Genomic DNA, 15,924 nt, shown 5'->3' on the forward strand with positions numbered 1-15,924 from the left:
CTTTTGAGTACTAGTTAAATGGAAGCACAGTTCAATCTTTCCATTGGTTGGACTTGTCCCTGACTGAGTGCAGTGAGGAATGCGCACATAAATCTTGCTCTGTCGTTTCCTAAGTTCATTCTGGGTTGCAGTTAGTCAAAAAACAGGAGGGTCACTTTATGATTTACTGAGTCACTTGGTTCTCTCTGCCACTTTCAGGAATGATGTAAAGAGAAGAATCCAAAGCTTGCTTGTTACATTTGGTGCTAGCACAGTATTTGGGTAAAACTGTAAACCCTACAAAAGACAGACCAACTGATAGAAGATTTAGACAAGGCAGGTGGTCGATTGCCACTAATATGAGATGTAACAAAGATCAATTGCAAAGCATTGCATCAAAAAAATAACAATAGAACATGTATGTACAAAGCCGACAGTAAATGGCTGAGTCCAATGTCCACGAAAGAGAGCTGGGTGGAATATTAAAGAAGAAACTAGAGAGGAAATGCAGTCTAGTGAGTCATTTTCTTGCTGTGAAGACATCTGGGCTCGATGCCCAGCTTTGGCATTTCACAACAACTTTAACTCTCAAGAGACTTATATTTTACATATGTGACTGCATTGTAATTATGTAATGCAAACGTGTAGACACTTCACTTGATGTACACAAGCTTGAGTCGTTTCCCAACCTTCCCCACCCATTGAAGTAACGTATTCCACTGCTCTCTAACAACGGTTTCACAATGTAAATATTATGAATACATAAATATAGTAAAAGCAGCCAAAAAATGTAGGAACAAAGAAACTGAACATAAAAATAGGTGGTGTGAAAAAAGACATATCACTAGTAAAGTTATGAATGTCATGTCCATCACATTATAAAAAAATACACGCACAATACAATATGCAATATGATAACCATACAAATTAAAGTAATGCACAATATTGTTACATTTCAAAACAAGAGACAGGGTGGGTATATAATAGGTCTTTAGAGCGCTTATACAAGATGCTACCAAATAAAATAAAAAAAATCTGATTAGGCACTAGGAAACTCTATAACTGTCATTTATTATTGTTAGGCTTATTTTCTTTTCCCACACCCTTAATTACTCCAGATCTAGAAATAGTATTTGAATTGGATTTGTTCAGATTTTTTGAGAACACGTTTCTCTGTTTAGTAGTGACCAACCCACAAGTGATATTTTATTTATGGGTGAAACTACGACTTCGCGTTGAAAGCCACAAAACGATAATAGAAAACTATGAAAGTAAGAAAGGAACAGTGCAGAAAAGAAAACAATCAATAAGAGTAAATGAAATCGAAATGACATAGAGAAGGAAAGATAAAATGTTGAAAGCAATTAAGTACAAGAATAAAATAGAAATGAACGAAGTGGGAGAGAAAAGAGGAAGACAAAAATAAAATCAGAAAAAAAGAGAATGTAGAAGTGGAGGGAAAGATCATGAGTAAAATAATAAAATGAAAAATAGTATGAAGCAAAAAGGCAATACTAAAACAATGAAGAAAAAAAATAACCTGAGGAAATATAACTGCATTGGAAAGAAAAAGGGAAGGAAAGTGACAAAATATAAAAAAAGATAGAGAGATAAAGAAAACTACGTCTTATGCAACAGATATAAGGAACATGGCACATTTCAGGACCCATTGTGTTTTACAAAACTTTCTTCTGAGAAGCGGTGATGCAGGTTCCATCTTTTTACTCACCAGTAAGTCGATGGAGGTCAGCGTGTGATTAGCGTGTGTGAGAGAGTAGGTGACCTGGTAGACGCCATCATTTGTCTCACTGTTGCCGTAGAAACCGATGCCGATACCAGCGCTAAAGCCAAAATGAATGAAGGCAAAGAGAAAGAGTTCAGACAAATATGTTTATTTACTATTATCTTGTGACAGATCAGGATTCACAAACAAGGATCGTATCCTCAATTAGTTGAGCCCCAAACTGAGCATTAAATCAAAGATAGGCTAAGACTTGTATGGGCTACTAAAGCAGAATTTTACTCAAAGGAGAATTTACGCTGATGGAAAGGTTGTACAGTTTCAACAAGGCTGTTTTCACTTTCTGCATCCAGCACAGTCTTCAACTGATGAACTACTACACCACACATACTTAAACCCATATATATATATATATATATATATGTTTTATTGCCCATTGTACAAGGAACAATGGTTGTTGCTATCCTAGATATCTGAAAGGAATGCCTACACATCTGAAGTGGCCATATTGGAATGGCATTTTGTTAAAAAAACTTAATGCATTTAAGAAGGCAGCTGTGGAAGTGCATGCTGTTCCTTTTTAGGTCTTGCCTAGTAGACAGAGCATTTGCTATTTGTGAGACATATTGTTAGCTTACAATGGACTAAGAGCCCGCCTATTGATACCATTGGCATGCTTCATTGTCATTGTCATCTGCTTGTTTTTTTATGCATTAGTATGTGTGGGCTTTCCTACTTGTGTTTTTTCCCTCCCTTGAAGCATAAACATATTACTGTGTGCTTACACTGCTCGCATTTCAGGTAATACTTTTTCTTTTTGTTTAAACAATCTACAAGAGTTCCTCTGTATTCTAGCTGTCTCCCAAGTGATCTTCTCTTTCCCTCTCCATGCTGCTCTTTCACCTGGGTGCTTCTCCCCAACTACCCTCCTTGAGGCGCTTGCCCTTGTATGCACCTCAACCACGTTGCTTTTCTTGGACTTGTACCTCTACCCCTCCCAGTTTCAAAAGTGCATTCTCTTGCCCCTTTGCTATTCTTTCCCTCCCTCTACATTGCTGTTTGCTCGATTCTCCACCATCGGTGTTGCTTACCCTCAACCTCACCCTTGGACTCATCGCCTCTAGCCCTCTTGGTGTTGCTTCTAAACAACTGTGCTGCTTCATCCCCCACCAGACCCCCCGCCTGTGCTGTTTTCCCAGCCACCTTTTCACCTGTGTACTTTCTACCCCTTCCACTTTCCCCAAAAAAAGTTAAATATTTCTCATGGTTTTTGCTCTTTGTTAGCTAGAATTGGATCAGCAAATATAAAGAAAAAAATCGCCATAATGCACAGCATTGGGAAGCTGTACAGCATAGCTAAAGCCATTGACAAAGCCAACAGTTCTCAAAGGCCAGACCTATTGGATTTTCCAATGCTTGTTCTGTGAGCTGGCTACACTGTTTGAGGGTATTGAAGCATAATTTTACGAAGTAAATATCATATGACAAAACAATTTGTCCTAAATATCCTTTACAAAAAAGTTGCCCAGTGCATGTATTAATAGAAAATCTACACACAACAGCACTACATTTTTGTAAACAACATATATAACAAAATAATTATTTCTGACAATATTTCTACAACCATGGTCGAGACAGTCCTTCACTGTGCCAGGGATTAGACTGTCTCTTGTAGGCATTGCCATCAGTTGGTTCAGTCATAGTGTGGTGTACAATTCCGAAGCATAACATTCCCATCAATGGCATCCATAACTCCAAGTGTGGCATGTCTGTTATGGACCAGAAATTGTGGCCACGGATCTCAGGAAATCATGGGGTAAAATGCCACGGTTGCACCTTCTACTGATTCAAGCAATTAAGCAACAATTTTCCCCTAGACAGATTCTGTCGTTTCGTGGTCGTAGCTTTTGAAAGTGTTGAAAGTGTAGAACATGATTTGGTAGATTTTGCAAATGTAACCGATGTTGTTAAAGAAATCAATGCGACTGGAAGGATAAAGTTTTAGTGTGGAGAAGTGTGGCTCACTGGTTAGAGGAGGCATACCCTGAAGCACAGGTCAGACCTGGGACCAGGGTTCAATTCCCGATGCGGCAGGGTCTTGAGCCCAATTGTCCACGGACTCGATAATTCTCGCTTTGGTGCCCACTCTAATCATGGGTTCACACTCTGCAACTCTGGGCATTAGCTTGCTTAATCTCCACAACGGCCCCCCTGCGGTGAGATGCCTGGCTTTCACCTTGGGGGATGCCCAGTACGGGTTATCTCACAGGGAAAAGCCAGTACGGGATCACAAGTCAAGCGCCGAGATGCCCTAGGGTAAGTCGAGCGCTATATAAGTACATACATAGTAACAAGAACAGAAAGGTTCTACCTGACTCGTCCCCACCAGCCCTCTCTCTGATGAAGCACGTGGAGACCATATTTAATTCCTGCTTCTACCCTGGCAGCTCAGCTCCTGCCTTCCTACAGGCATCTCAGCTGCTGTACCAATATTTGGATTCTTTGTTGCCCACAACCCACAATGGAAGATGTTAAGGGCAGTAAGCACTGCGAAAAGCTCCCACGAATTACACTGCACCTCTCGATCAACCACATTTTAGTTACAAATTCACCTTAATAAGCTACAGCTTTTATGAACCTCAAATTCTCTGGACTGGCAACCCGGCTTCCTACCTGGTACCCAGCAGTGGGTGGTAACCTTCATGTACAATGATGAAGCTAGGGACCATATAAAAGCCCCTGCTTCTGAGAATTAGGGAGACCATTTAAGAATTGACTACCCCTCTTAATGATAAGCTATTGTACTGAAATGTAACCTATAGATCTCTTTCCTCTTTCTATTTCTATATCTGTGCCAGTTGTAAAGTGCTGAAATGCTAAAAGGACATCTAATTCTGCAATGATCCCTGCAAGGATGGGAAGGTAAAAGAGGAAATGTATAGAGCTGAGGATCGCTTAGATACATTGTGAAATGGCTAAGGGTAAGGATTTTAAATGCAACCTTGCATCTCAATGGCAGCCAGAGGAGGCATCGCAGTACTGACTTGATGTGTCACCTTCAAAGGTCACGGTTCTGGTTGCCTTTGATTATTGCTGCTCATTTGCATCTTGGCATGATACGAAGGCTTAGGAATAGGGTCTCTTTCAGAGGTTCATGGTTCAAGGTTCAAGGTTCGATCACTGGCTCCAGCTGCAGGTTAGCCCCGCACCATGTGACTCTGAGCAATAGCTTTCTTAATCTTCGAGACGGCCCCCAGCGCCGGGACACCTCTCCGAAGGTAGCTGTGCGCTTTACAAATGCTGGCATTTACATTCAGATTTTCACCTACCATGGCTTTCAAGAAAAGCCAGAGAGGATGTTCCACTTCTAGATCTACTCCTGAGTGTGAGTGCCGCGCTGGCAGCTCTGTTAATACTACACCCGTGACATATCTGAGGCTCTTTTCTGACTGATATTGCACCAACTAGGATTCCGTCGTGTTACCCTCTTGACTCTTTGCCTCGAGACATCATTTTCCTTCAGGTAAAGTGACCCACTGGATCAATGGCCATTGTATTATTGAAGTTGTTTGAGTTTCTGAAGAGGTGAGATGGAGTTGAGGAAATTATTAACCAAGTTAGGACATTGAAACTCAAAATGATCAGCTATTGTGACATCTGAATCTGTCCTTCTGCATGTTGCTGAAGCAAAATGTATCTGACAAGCCTCTAGGATCTACACACCCTACTGGCATGAAGATCACTGGCAAGTGGCAAGAAGAAGAAGGCATCTGGAATGGGATCCACAGCCATATTCCTACTTTCCTACAGGGAATACGACTGGAAACAAAACAAGAGTTGCCAGGCTTGCGCCTACAGTGGTCTTTCTGTAAGCAGGAGGATCCTTCAGGAGGTGTGACTGCAAGTCCTCATCACAGCTAAGTAGATAAGTGACCTTTTGATGTTGTATCCAGTGGCTCTCTGCTTAGCTTGCAGAGAGAAGAATTGACCCTCCCAGTTCTCCTGGGATACCGCCAGTATGAACTTTAGGTCGAGATCGCCTCGAAAGGTCAAGGTCCAGAGAATGAACAAAGTGAAATGGGGTGAAGATTGTTCTCTTACTGTGGGTGGGGACACTCTGGAGCACTTTACAGCTTGCTCTACATTCGCAGGCTACACTGCAGATATTTAGGAATCAGCTGAAGACCTGGCTATTTACCCAATAGACTAACAGCTGTCCCAGACCTGTCTTTTCTAGGTTTTTATTGTGGTCTTTTGTTCCGTCTAGCGCTAAGACACCTTCGAGTATTGCACCCTTTATAAATCTATTTCATTTCTATGTCTGAGTGGAATGTCAAACCAGAGCAGCCCTTCTCCGACGAGGGTTTGTGAGGAGCGAGAGAGGGTGCATGCTCAGCATCAGGAAGAGACCCCGGGGCCATTTGTCATGTCATGGGCAGATGACTCTCTCTGGCACATCAATGCATCATGACTCCAAAGCTGCTAAAAGGAAGGATTTGAGTAAAGGCAGAAGGGACCAGGGAAGGCCAGTGCTGTTCCACCATAAGGTTGGAAGATGGGATGTAAGGGGACAGTATGGGACATTTGGGTGCACCACCAGGCCCAGCTCCTCTGACTAACCCGGGGCTCGGCTTCACTTCCACATCATAACTGTACAGCTCTCCCCCAGTGGTTGAATACGCGTACCATTTCATATCACAATCATTTTGAGGGACACAGTTGCATATTTCACCTCTTTCCATGATAAAATAGGACTTCTATGATGAAATATCCATTTTATTTTATGCTGAAATCTCTCCATAGCCATTAGTCTGTCTAATTTGCTTAAGCAGTTGTGCCCATTTTGGGGGTTCTCTTTTTGCTACTGCTGGTAGATAGCTACATTATCCCTTATTCAGGATTCTTATTATATTAACCAGTAATGCAGAGCCTTATTTACAGTTCGACAGATTCCCTACTCCATCAAAATGCGGAGAATATCCCGTTCCCCCATATTGCAAGTGCCATAGGCTATAATGCACTCATAAATCAGCAAACAGAACATTTGCCACGTTTGTAATGGAGCATCCCGTCTGTCAAACTCTAAAAATCGCCCTTAGAACTGTTTATAATCAGTGCTCTTTGTTCTCTCGAATAGAATATGCATGTTTCAGTCATCAGAAGGTACAAGAGGGCAGAAAAAAGCAGAGGAAAGCGCAAAAAGAAGAGGTGAGCGGAAAGCACGAGGGAAGAATACAAAATGACATGCTCAGATTGCGATTTGACGTTCTGTAGCAGATGAAGGGGACATCTGCTCCCTTAGTGCTAGGATAGAAAAAAGACTGAAATCCAAAAGATCCAAAACTGTTAAACATGTTCTCTATTTTTATATCACAATTAATATACATTTCACACACAAAACAATATTGTTTTCATTGTAAAATGTGTACAAGGCAGGAGCCAGAACTGTAACACCTCTTCCAATGCCAAAGTAGTAAACTGGAGAGCGGAGAAAGGCGGCCTATAGGGAAACGCCATTGAGGGGAAATTGGAAGGCAACATAAACAGGTTCTCGAGGTGAGTCCTCCATAAAAAAAAGAACAAGCATTGGCAAAGAAAATACATTTTGTTTTCCAATGTTCAGTGAGGGAGGTGACCGGTTTTGCAAGTGCATGAGCGGCTGTGTTAAAAGTATAAAAAGCAATGAAAACATTGCTTCCCATACTTTCAAGCTGGCTGCCGCAATGTGTGATGCAACAGGTGTTGCATTATCACATGCTTTTACTCTACGATGGAACATATGTTCTGTCACTCAATGTGGCGGCAAGTATAGAAACAATATTTCTATACCTTTAATATATCTGAACAACTCCATTGGTTTTGCTAATGTCAGCAAAGTTTAAAAGTTTTTATCAAAGCGAAGCCAATAGCGACTACCACCGTGGATTACTAAGTACATCACCAAGACCGTCATTCGGCACATGATGTGCAGCCTAGGAGATCGGGGGGGGGGGGGAGAGAGCAGGAGTGGAGAGATGGCGGTAAATGGCAAAGACATCCACTCCCATTGAGTGCTAAACAAGTAATAATAAGAAAAAACACAAAAAGTAGTTCCATGATCCAACAGAGGTAGGCTACATCCCATCCAATCAAAAGCCTAAAAGAGCTAAGCTCCAGGGAATGAACAAACAGGGGCAAAGCCTTCAATAAAAACATGGGAGCTGACCTTGACAAAAAACCATCTAACCATGATTAAGAGATGACACTGTGGACGTACTCTGGAGCGCAGAGCTCACGGTTCGATCCCCGGCGCTGGCGGCAGCTCAGCCTAGCATCATGAGACTCTGGGCAATAGCTCACTTAATCTCCCCAACGACCCCCAGCGCCTACAGACCCTTAGAGGTAAGTAGTTTGAGCTTTACAAATTTTAGGTTTAGATTTGGATTTAAAATTCGGACTTTTGTATACAATGCTATCTGTGACCGACAGCTGGAGTTGTCTGTAACGAGAACCCAAAAGGAAAGAGGGAGGCTTTATTCCTTGTGTTTTTTATCCTTTTGAACTTTAGATTTATGATTTGAGAATAAATCACATTATCTTGATATTTTCTGTACCAGGCAACAGAACCTCTATTACCCCAGCGATTCAAAACTACCACAAATCTGCTGATGCGGCGCAGATGACAATCCCCTGGAACATATACCACGAGTAGAGATCTAGAGTCAGTTTTAAAGCCCAAAATCATATGCTTCAGTTTAGTTCTATTTGGTCATCTTTAAGCCCACAAAAAGGCAAGAAAAACCTCCAGACAATATCAGCCAGCAAGTCGAGGTCTTCCATAGACCTCACTGTGCTTAGATTTGGGACCCCACGAAGTATACTTTATCTGCAAATTATCCAGTTTCTTTCATCTTTGATATCTCTGAGGCCTTCCCTTCTGATCCTGAGCCAAGATTTGGATTCCTCATACCCCACTGGCTGCCTGCCTTATACTTTGATAGAAAATAGTCTTAAATCTGGGGCTTCGTGTGAAAATATCAAATGTATAACCAAGAACCCATTGCAACGAAACAACCAAGAAAGTCAGTCACCATAAAACAATAACCAAGAAAATACTTTGTCAAAAACAACCCAGAAAACGCATCACCTTGAAACAATACCCAAGAAAAACCCCTGCCATAAACCAACCAATAAATCCCATGGCCATACAACAATAACCATAAAAACATCATCAAGAAACAATTACCAGGAAATCCCAACTTCACAAACGACCAATGAAGCCCATTGCCATAAACCAATAACTAAGAAACCCCATCACTACGAGACAATAACAAAAACATATCGCCACGAAACAATAACCTAGAAGGCACATTATCAGCAACGACCCCAGAAAACACATCAGGTAACGAAGGTCATTTACTCCCAAAAATACGAGGCTTTTAGGTCATTAGAAATCCAGAAAAATCTAATAACAAATTAAGGTTTAGAGTTTGAATGTTGTGATTTCCCTCCACAAAAATACCCAAAGCACGGACTACAAACACAGCGTTGAAAGTGAAAAGAAAACAGAAACAAATCTGAAAGGAAAGTGATGTCACCCTCCTTTCAAAGTGAAGAAAAAGGTTGGCGAGGGCCAGCAGCTGAGTTAAGAGGGGGCGGCAGCATTGCACACTGCTGGGTGATGAACACAGGCAGTAACACAGCAACAGGGCCTGTGCCCTGGGGAGCACGCGCCGTGAAGGCACCAGCCAATTATCCTGAAGCTGGCAGGAGAAAGGCACTGGTAACCAAGCGTCCGTGGCAGCGCTGGGAATTGGACCCAGCACCCCCACTCCAAGTCTCTTGGTATGGACGGGGCAAGGGAAAGCAGGAGCTGGAGGAAAACAGTGCACAAAGAGAGGAAGTGGATTGTAGTGGAGAGTCAAAGAGAATGGTAATAGAAACAACAAGCATTGGCAAAGCCAATTGGTCTCGCCAATGCAAGAGCTCTCGGCTTTGCCTTTGTGTTTTAGCCATGCTGTACACCAGTGTGGCTGCTGTTCAGCATAGCTAAAAGTGAGTAGCCTAGGCGAGAGTGGCATGGAGTATCATAGAGTGAAGTGACAAAGGGTAAAGTAGAGTGTTGTAGAGTGGTGTGGCAGAAAGTGCTGTGTATTGGAGCGGCATAGTGTGGAGTTGCGTAGAGTGGCATATACTGGAGTGGAATAGAGAAGAGTGGACTGGTGTGGAGTGCATTGGCGTAGAGTGTTGCATAGTATAGTATGCCATAGAATACAGTGACATTGAGTGAAGTGGTATCTAATTCAGCGACGTGCAACGCAGCATCATAGAATGCAGTGGCTTATTTTAGAGTGGTGTATAGTAAAATAGAGTGGCACAGATGGAGTGTAATGGCAAATAATGCAGTGCCTAGAGTGCAGCAGAGTGGTGCAGAGGGGAGTGGCATAGAGTTGAGTGATGCAGAGGTCAGTGGTGCAGAGTAAAGTCGAGTGACATAGAGTGAAGTGGAGTACAGTTGAGTGGCATAGAGTGTAGTGGTATAAAGTGGTGTAGAGTGGTGCAGAGTAGAGTAGCATTGAGTGGAGCAGAGTACAGTATAGTGCCGTAGAGTGCAGTGACATAGAGGGGGGTAGCGTAGAGTGGAGATGCACTCAAGAGAGTGACACACAGTTCATTGGTGGAGAGTGCAGTGTTGCAGAGTGTCAGAGTGCAGTGGTGTAGAGTGGCGCAGAGAGCAGAGGCATTGATCACAGTGATCAACAATAGAGTGCAGAGGTGTAGAGTGCAGTGACATAGAGTGCTGTTGTGTAGAGTGCATTGGCATAGAGCGCAGTGGTTAAGAGGGGAGTGGCATACAGTGCAGTGGCATAGATTGGAGTGGACACAGAGTGGAGTAGAGTGGCGTAGGGTGCAGTGGTGCAAAGTAGATTATTTCAGAGTAGGGTGAAGTGGAGTAGAGTGGCATGGTTCATTGTAAGTGCAGATGCGCAGAGTGTAATGGCATAGAATAAAGCAGTGGAGGGTGTAGTAGAAATGACCATTACATTTGCACAGAGATACAGTTATACTAATACAACTATACAGTGCACAGACACAAATGTGTGTCAATTGCATCATCTAGTGTAATGATTTTTTTGATCATATTAAATTATTTGTTTCTATCACACTTCAGAATTAACAGACTGGATGAGAAACAGCCGGCTGAAGCTGAACTCAGACAAAACAGAGGTCCTTATCCTCGGGTCCACCACCTCGGCTTGGGACGACTTCTGGTGGCCCTCCTTGCTAGGAACAGCCCCCACACCCACCAACAACGCACGCAACCTAGGGTTCATCCTCGATTCCACCCTCTCCATGACAAAGCAGGTCAACGCTGTCTCCTCCTCCTGCTTCAACACCCTCCGTATGCTTCACAGGATCTATAAGTGGATCTCCACCGAACCCAGAAGGACGGTCACCCAGGCTTCCGTCAGCAGTAGACTGGATTACGGAAACGCCCTCTATGCCGGAGCCTCGATGAAACTCCTCAAACGGCTCCAACACATCCAGAACGCTTCAGCACGTCTGATCCTCAACAACCCGCGATACAGCTCCATCACACCCCGCCTGAAAGATCTGCACTGGCTCCTCGTCAACAAGAGGATAACCTTCGAGCTCCTCACCCATGTACACAAAGCACTCCACAACACCGGACCAGCGTACCTCAACTGCTGCCTCAACTTCTACACCCCGACCCGCCAGCTCCGCTCCGTCGACCACGCCCTCGCCACCATCCCCCTCATCCGAAGAGCAACCACCGGCAGTAGATTCTTCTCCCACCTCGCCGCCAAGACATGGAACACCCTCCCCCTCCACCCAGGGCAGACACAGGACCTACAGACCTTCAGGAGACTCCTCAAGACCTGGCTATTCGAACAGTAGCATCTCCCCCCTCCCCTCAGCATCTTGAAACCCTCACGGGTAAGTAGCGCACTTTATAAATAAAATGATTGATTGATTGAAATGATTGACAAAAAATGTGCTTCATTTGTGATACTAATTCAGATATATTCTGAAATACTTACACAGTTTATTTAAATATTTTTGTGTGCTAGAAAAAAACACTTTCCTACCCCCAGTTCCCAGCAAGATTGTCACATAAACTCTCTTACTTTGAAATCAGAGAAAGAAGAGTAAACAAGTGCCTTTCGATTTCACAGCAAGTGAGATAAGCTAAGAACAAGATTTACAGTCCTGTTTACAGAAGGGGAGCGCTTGGAAAGAATGCATTCCTAGGTCTGCTTTCTAAATATCACCAAGATGTCTTTAGCAAACCAGACAGCTGAGCTGTCCGTCCATAGGCTGCGCCCTAAAAGGCCTGGAAAAAGTATTGTGAGTTAGTAGCAGAGGATGAAAAGGAGGAGAAAATAGAAATGAAGACAGGGATTAAGAGGGATAGGTGAAGATGATAATCATAGGAGAAGGGAGTTAATAGAGAAAGCAATGAGTGGAAGAGAGAGAGAGAGCGATGGAAAGGGATGGTAGAGATAAGGCATAGATGGGTGCTATGTTTACACCCACTTGTGGTGCGTGTCTAGTTCTAGTAATACAAGTGTTCACTCTGTGTACATTTCCCAGAATTGTACAACATGCCTTGGAGTAGGAACGAGAGGTTCTTAAGGTGGCTACTGAGACTCGTTAAACCTCATCCAACATAAACAGAGAGTTAGTCTCCAAATATAAGACCCTCCTGGACAGACATGGGTTTCTTTGCATCAGCAGCCACAGACCTGCATGATTTTTGACAGCATTTGGGTCAGACCAGAACCCAGCACCCTCTCCAACTTTACAGTTGGCCCGAAATAAAAAATATCAGGATTCCTTTGAGAAGAAATTCCACTGAAATATTGTCTTCCCTTCTGACCGGCTAACTCAGATGTGCTGCTAGCAGATACAGCCACCAAGCGTGAAGGACCAGTGGTTGCCTTACAAATTCCCACCACTTGATATAAATTGTTCACTGGCCCACATGATGCTAAACAAAATGTCTTATTCGTTATTCATGTGCTTGAGTTAATTTTTACAAAGTCTTAACGTAAAACCCTGTCAACTTTGAACCCTTCCACTGAGGCAAACTGTGCTAGAGCCCTTTATGGACTTTGAAGTTTTGTTAACCAAAGGAGTGGACAGGACATATCCTCCAGCAGCCATAGAAAAAAAAAGATAAATATGCCAGTGACCTCAGTGGCTGTACCAACCTGTGAACTAATAAGACAATGATCAACCATTCCCAGTTAATCAAAGATTAAAGTGAAAGACAGTCAGCAGGATGGCTCAGGGAGATATTCACATGCTGCAGAAATATCCAGTAATCTACCCCAGGAAGCCCAAGTAACTCCCCTAACATTCCTATGTGGCTAAATTGGATACCCTTAAATCAAACCTATAAACAGCAGAATTGTGGTATGAAACACATTAATAAAACAAGATGTTGTTATTATTATTGAGGGAGAGTGTCCTATTGCCTCCAGTCTTAGAATGGGATCGTGTAGGCGGACGAGTGGCCAGACTGTGTTTTCCACTCTTCCCTATTTCTGAGTCAGGGAACAAATAGAAAGGGTCCTCCTTCCTTGGAGTGTCTACAACGGCCTCACTGGAGTAGAAAAGTGTGGGGCCTACGTCCCACATTGCACCTTTACAATCCTTCCTTTGTGAGCTAAACATTAAGAAGGAGACTCTTCTACACAGTGTATTTGCCATTCGAAGGGAAAGTGGCTACACATGAGATTTGTGGGTGGTGTAGCACACTCTCAGTGCAATGAAAGTAGCTCAGTCTCCACCTCTTCACCAAAAGCAACAGCTGCAATAGCAGCATTACTGCTCACCCGGATGATGACCTCTAAACATAGCTGGGTGATTGGTTGGGGTGAGTGTCAGTTTCTCAGGAAGTGCCTATCAGCCTGTCTGTTGGGTATTGTGCCTACTTTTTGATGTGGTTTTCACTGATTCCTCCCCAGGACCTCTTCTTCGCTAGGGTAGCTCTGTGCAAACCTATGCCTCCCCAGTGTGTTGTCCGTGGCAATTCCCCCTTCTTGGGAGGCGTGCATCAAATGCCTGGAAGTGACAGCTACTTGTGTCCATGAGTTGTCACCACATGCACAACTCACTCAGAACCCAACAGCATCTTCAGATGTCCACGCAAGGGCAGAGTCAACCAAACCCCACTCACTCCCATCTCACCTGTGATGGAGGACTTGGAGTGGCGCCCTTCAGACAGTGGGGAATCCATGGTTGCCCAAGAGCCTGTGATGTTCATAATCTCAGACAGGGTGGCCCATGCTTTCTATACAACAGTGGGTCCTCTGCGTCTTCACGACTCACAATACCCACAGATCCGCCTTCTCGTGTTGACGGCATGTTACGTTTTGAAGATTATTTGGGGTACTGCAAGATTCTTTGAGCACTTGAGATGGGAACCAGACAGTGAGGACTGAGTGATATTTCAGAGCTCCCAACGTAGTACACTGTACCCTACCATCTTGGGGGGCGGGGGGTGGGCACTTAGGTGAGTGAACTACTAATACACAAGCAGGCATTGCACTCTCACCGGGCGCTGAGCTGAGATCACCAAACTCATCTCACGTAGATAGCCAATAGAACTTTTACCGTGCTGCCAGAAGGAGGGATTGACTGCCTCTGCATCAAGGGAAGGATTCCAGCTGCACCTCTCGGAACCCGCTTCGCGGGTCCCGCTTCGCCTTTGTCTGCCCATCCAAGGGTTGGCCTCTGCAGGGTGAGTGCGCGAGCGACAGGGCTGCGAGCGCGGGGACCGGGACTCACTTTCCCAGGAGTCCCAGCAACACCGAGGCCAAGTCACCTGGCCCGCTCTCCCTGACCGCCCCGCCCCGCATTGCCGAAGAAAAGGACTCCGCCTGCGCTGCTGTTTGGGACGCCAATAGAACTTTTACCGTGCTGCCAGAAGGAGGGATTGACTGCCTCTGCATCAAGGGAAGGATTCCAGCTGCACCTCGCGGAACCCGCTTCGCGGGCCCCGCTTCGCCTTTGTCTGCCCATCCAAGGGTTGGCCTCTGCAGGGTGAGTGCGCGAGCGACAGGGCTGCGAGCGCGGGGACCGGGACTCACTTTCCCAGGAGTCCCGGCAACCCCGAGGCCAAGTCACCTGGCCCGCTCTCCCTGACCGCCCCGCCCTGCAATCCCATTTCCCCTATCAACGCCTATAAGTAGTGACGAACCCCGCTGCGCGGGAGCGCCCGGGGCTAAGCCTGGGCAAAGGGCGGGCCCTCTGTGGCCCTCAGAGGCCAGAGGAGGCCGGGCTGGGCCACTGACCCTGGTTGATTGTATCTATCTTACTCGCACTTTGTACCCTTAGGGCATACGGGTTATGTCCACTCGTAAAACTAGAAGTATGGCTGTTGCTAGTGCTAAAAAACTTACTGGGACCTTGGACGATTTTATTACCCGCACACACGCATTAATTGACGAGGGAATTACATTAATGGACAGGAGAGTATCACAAGACCTGGCCATGGCCAAACGCTCATCATTGGGTCTGATTGCGCAGGCCCAAACACCTACCACTGTTTGCCATCCAGAAACCCAGGCTCTAGTACATAGCCACGGTGAAATTGGGGCTATGGATGCCTCTAATATTAACATTGATACCGTTCAGGACTTGGAGGCTTCACCTAACCTTAATATTCTAACTCTGAGTGGAACACAACCGCAAGAGTCATACACCTGTGATACTACTGACGTTAACACTGAGAGGGGCAGGATTGAAGGGGCTATTCCTAAGCAGAAACAGAAGGGTAACAAACAAACTACCTCTAAACGAAAGAAGGGCCAGACATACCCCAACTCCAACCCCCCTAACTGTGAGAAGCTGTCAGAGGTTCCATCTAGCTCAACAGGGGGGACACTTCCAAATAAGGTTGGTTTACCCCTAAATCTACCAGACGACACCTTAATTGATCAAAGTCTGGAGGAAATCTTACAGTTTAGTGTAGACGCTGGTAATCCTCCTCCTATAGTGCCATCACAGGAGGAGGTTGGTTTAACTATCAACAACTCTGTGATTTTCAATATGTTGAAATCACTGTTAGAACCTATAGAGGTAAGACTACGCTGTCTTGAAACCGTCCTAAAAAACATACACAAGGACATAAGTGCTCCCAGTTTCTCCTTAAACAATAAAACTGTCCAGATCTCTAATCAGTCTAAACCACT

The 15,924-nt window shown here is 44.6% G+C and overlaps 1 protein-coding gene across 3 annotated transcripts in view; it reads right to left on the reverse strand.

Moving 5' to 3' along the window:
• TTYH1 (tweety family member 1) overlaps window positions 1-15,924 on the reverse strand; it is a 274,965-nt gene that overhangs the window by 94,559 nt on the left and 164,482 nt on the right. For all 3 annotated transcript variants that reach the window (XM_086930265.1, XM_086930264.1, XM_086930263.1), the window contains exon 3: window positions 1,709-1,820. In XM_086930265.1, the coding sequence (XP_086786391.1) occupies window positions 1,709-1,820 (112 nt within the window). The remainder of the gene's footprint in view (window positions 1-1,708; window positions 1,821-15,924) is intronic.

Source organism: Lissotriton vulgaris, chromosome 7 (genome assembly GCF_964263255.1).
Source record: "Lissotriton vulgaris chromosome 7, aLisVul1.2, whole genome shotgun sequence".
NCBI lineage: Eukaryota > Metazoa > Chordata > Amphibia > Caudata > Salamandridae > Lissotriton > Lissotriton vulgaris.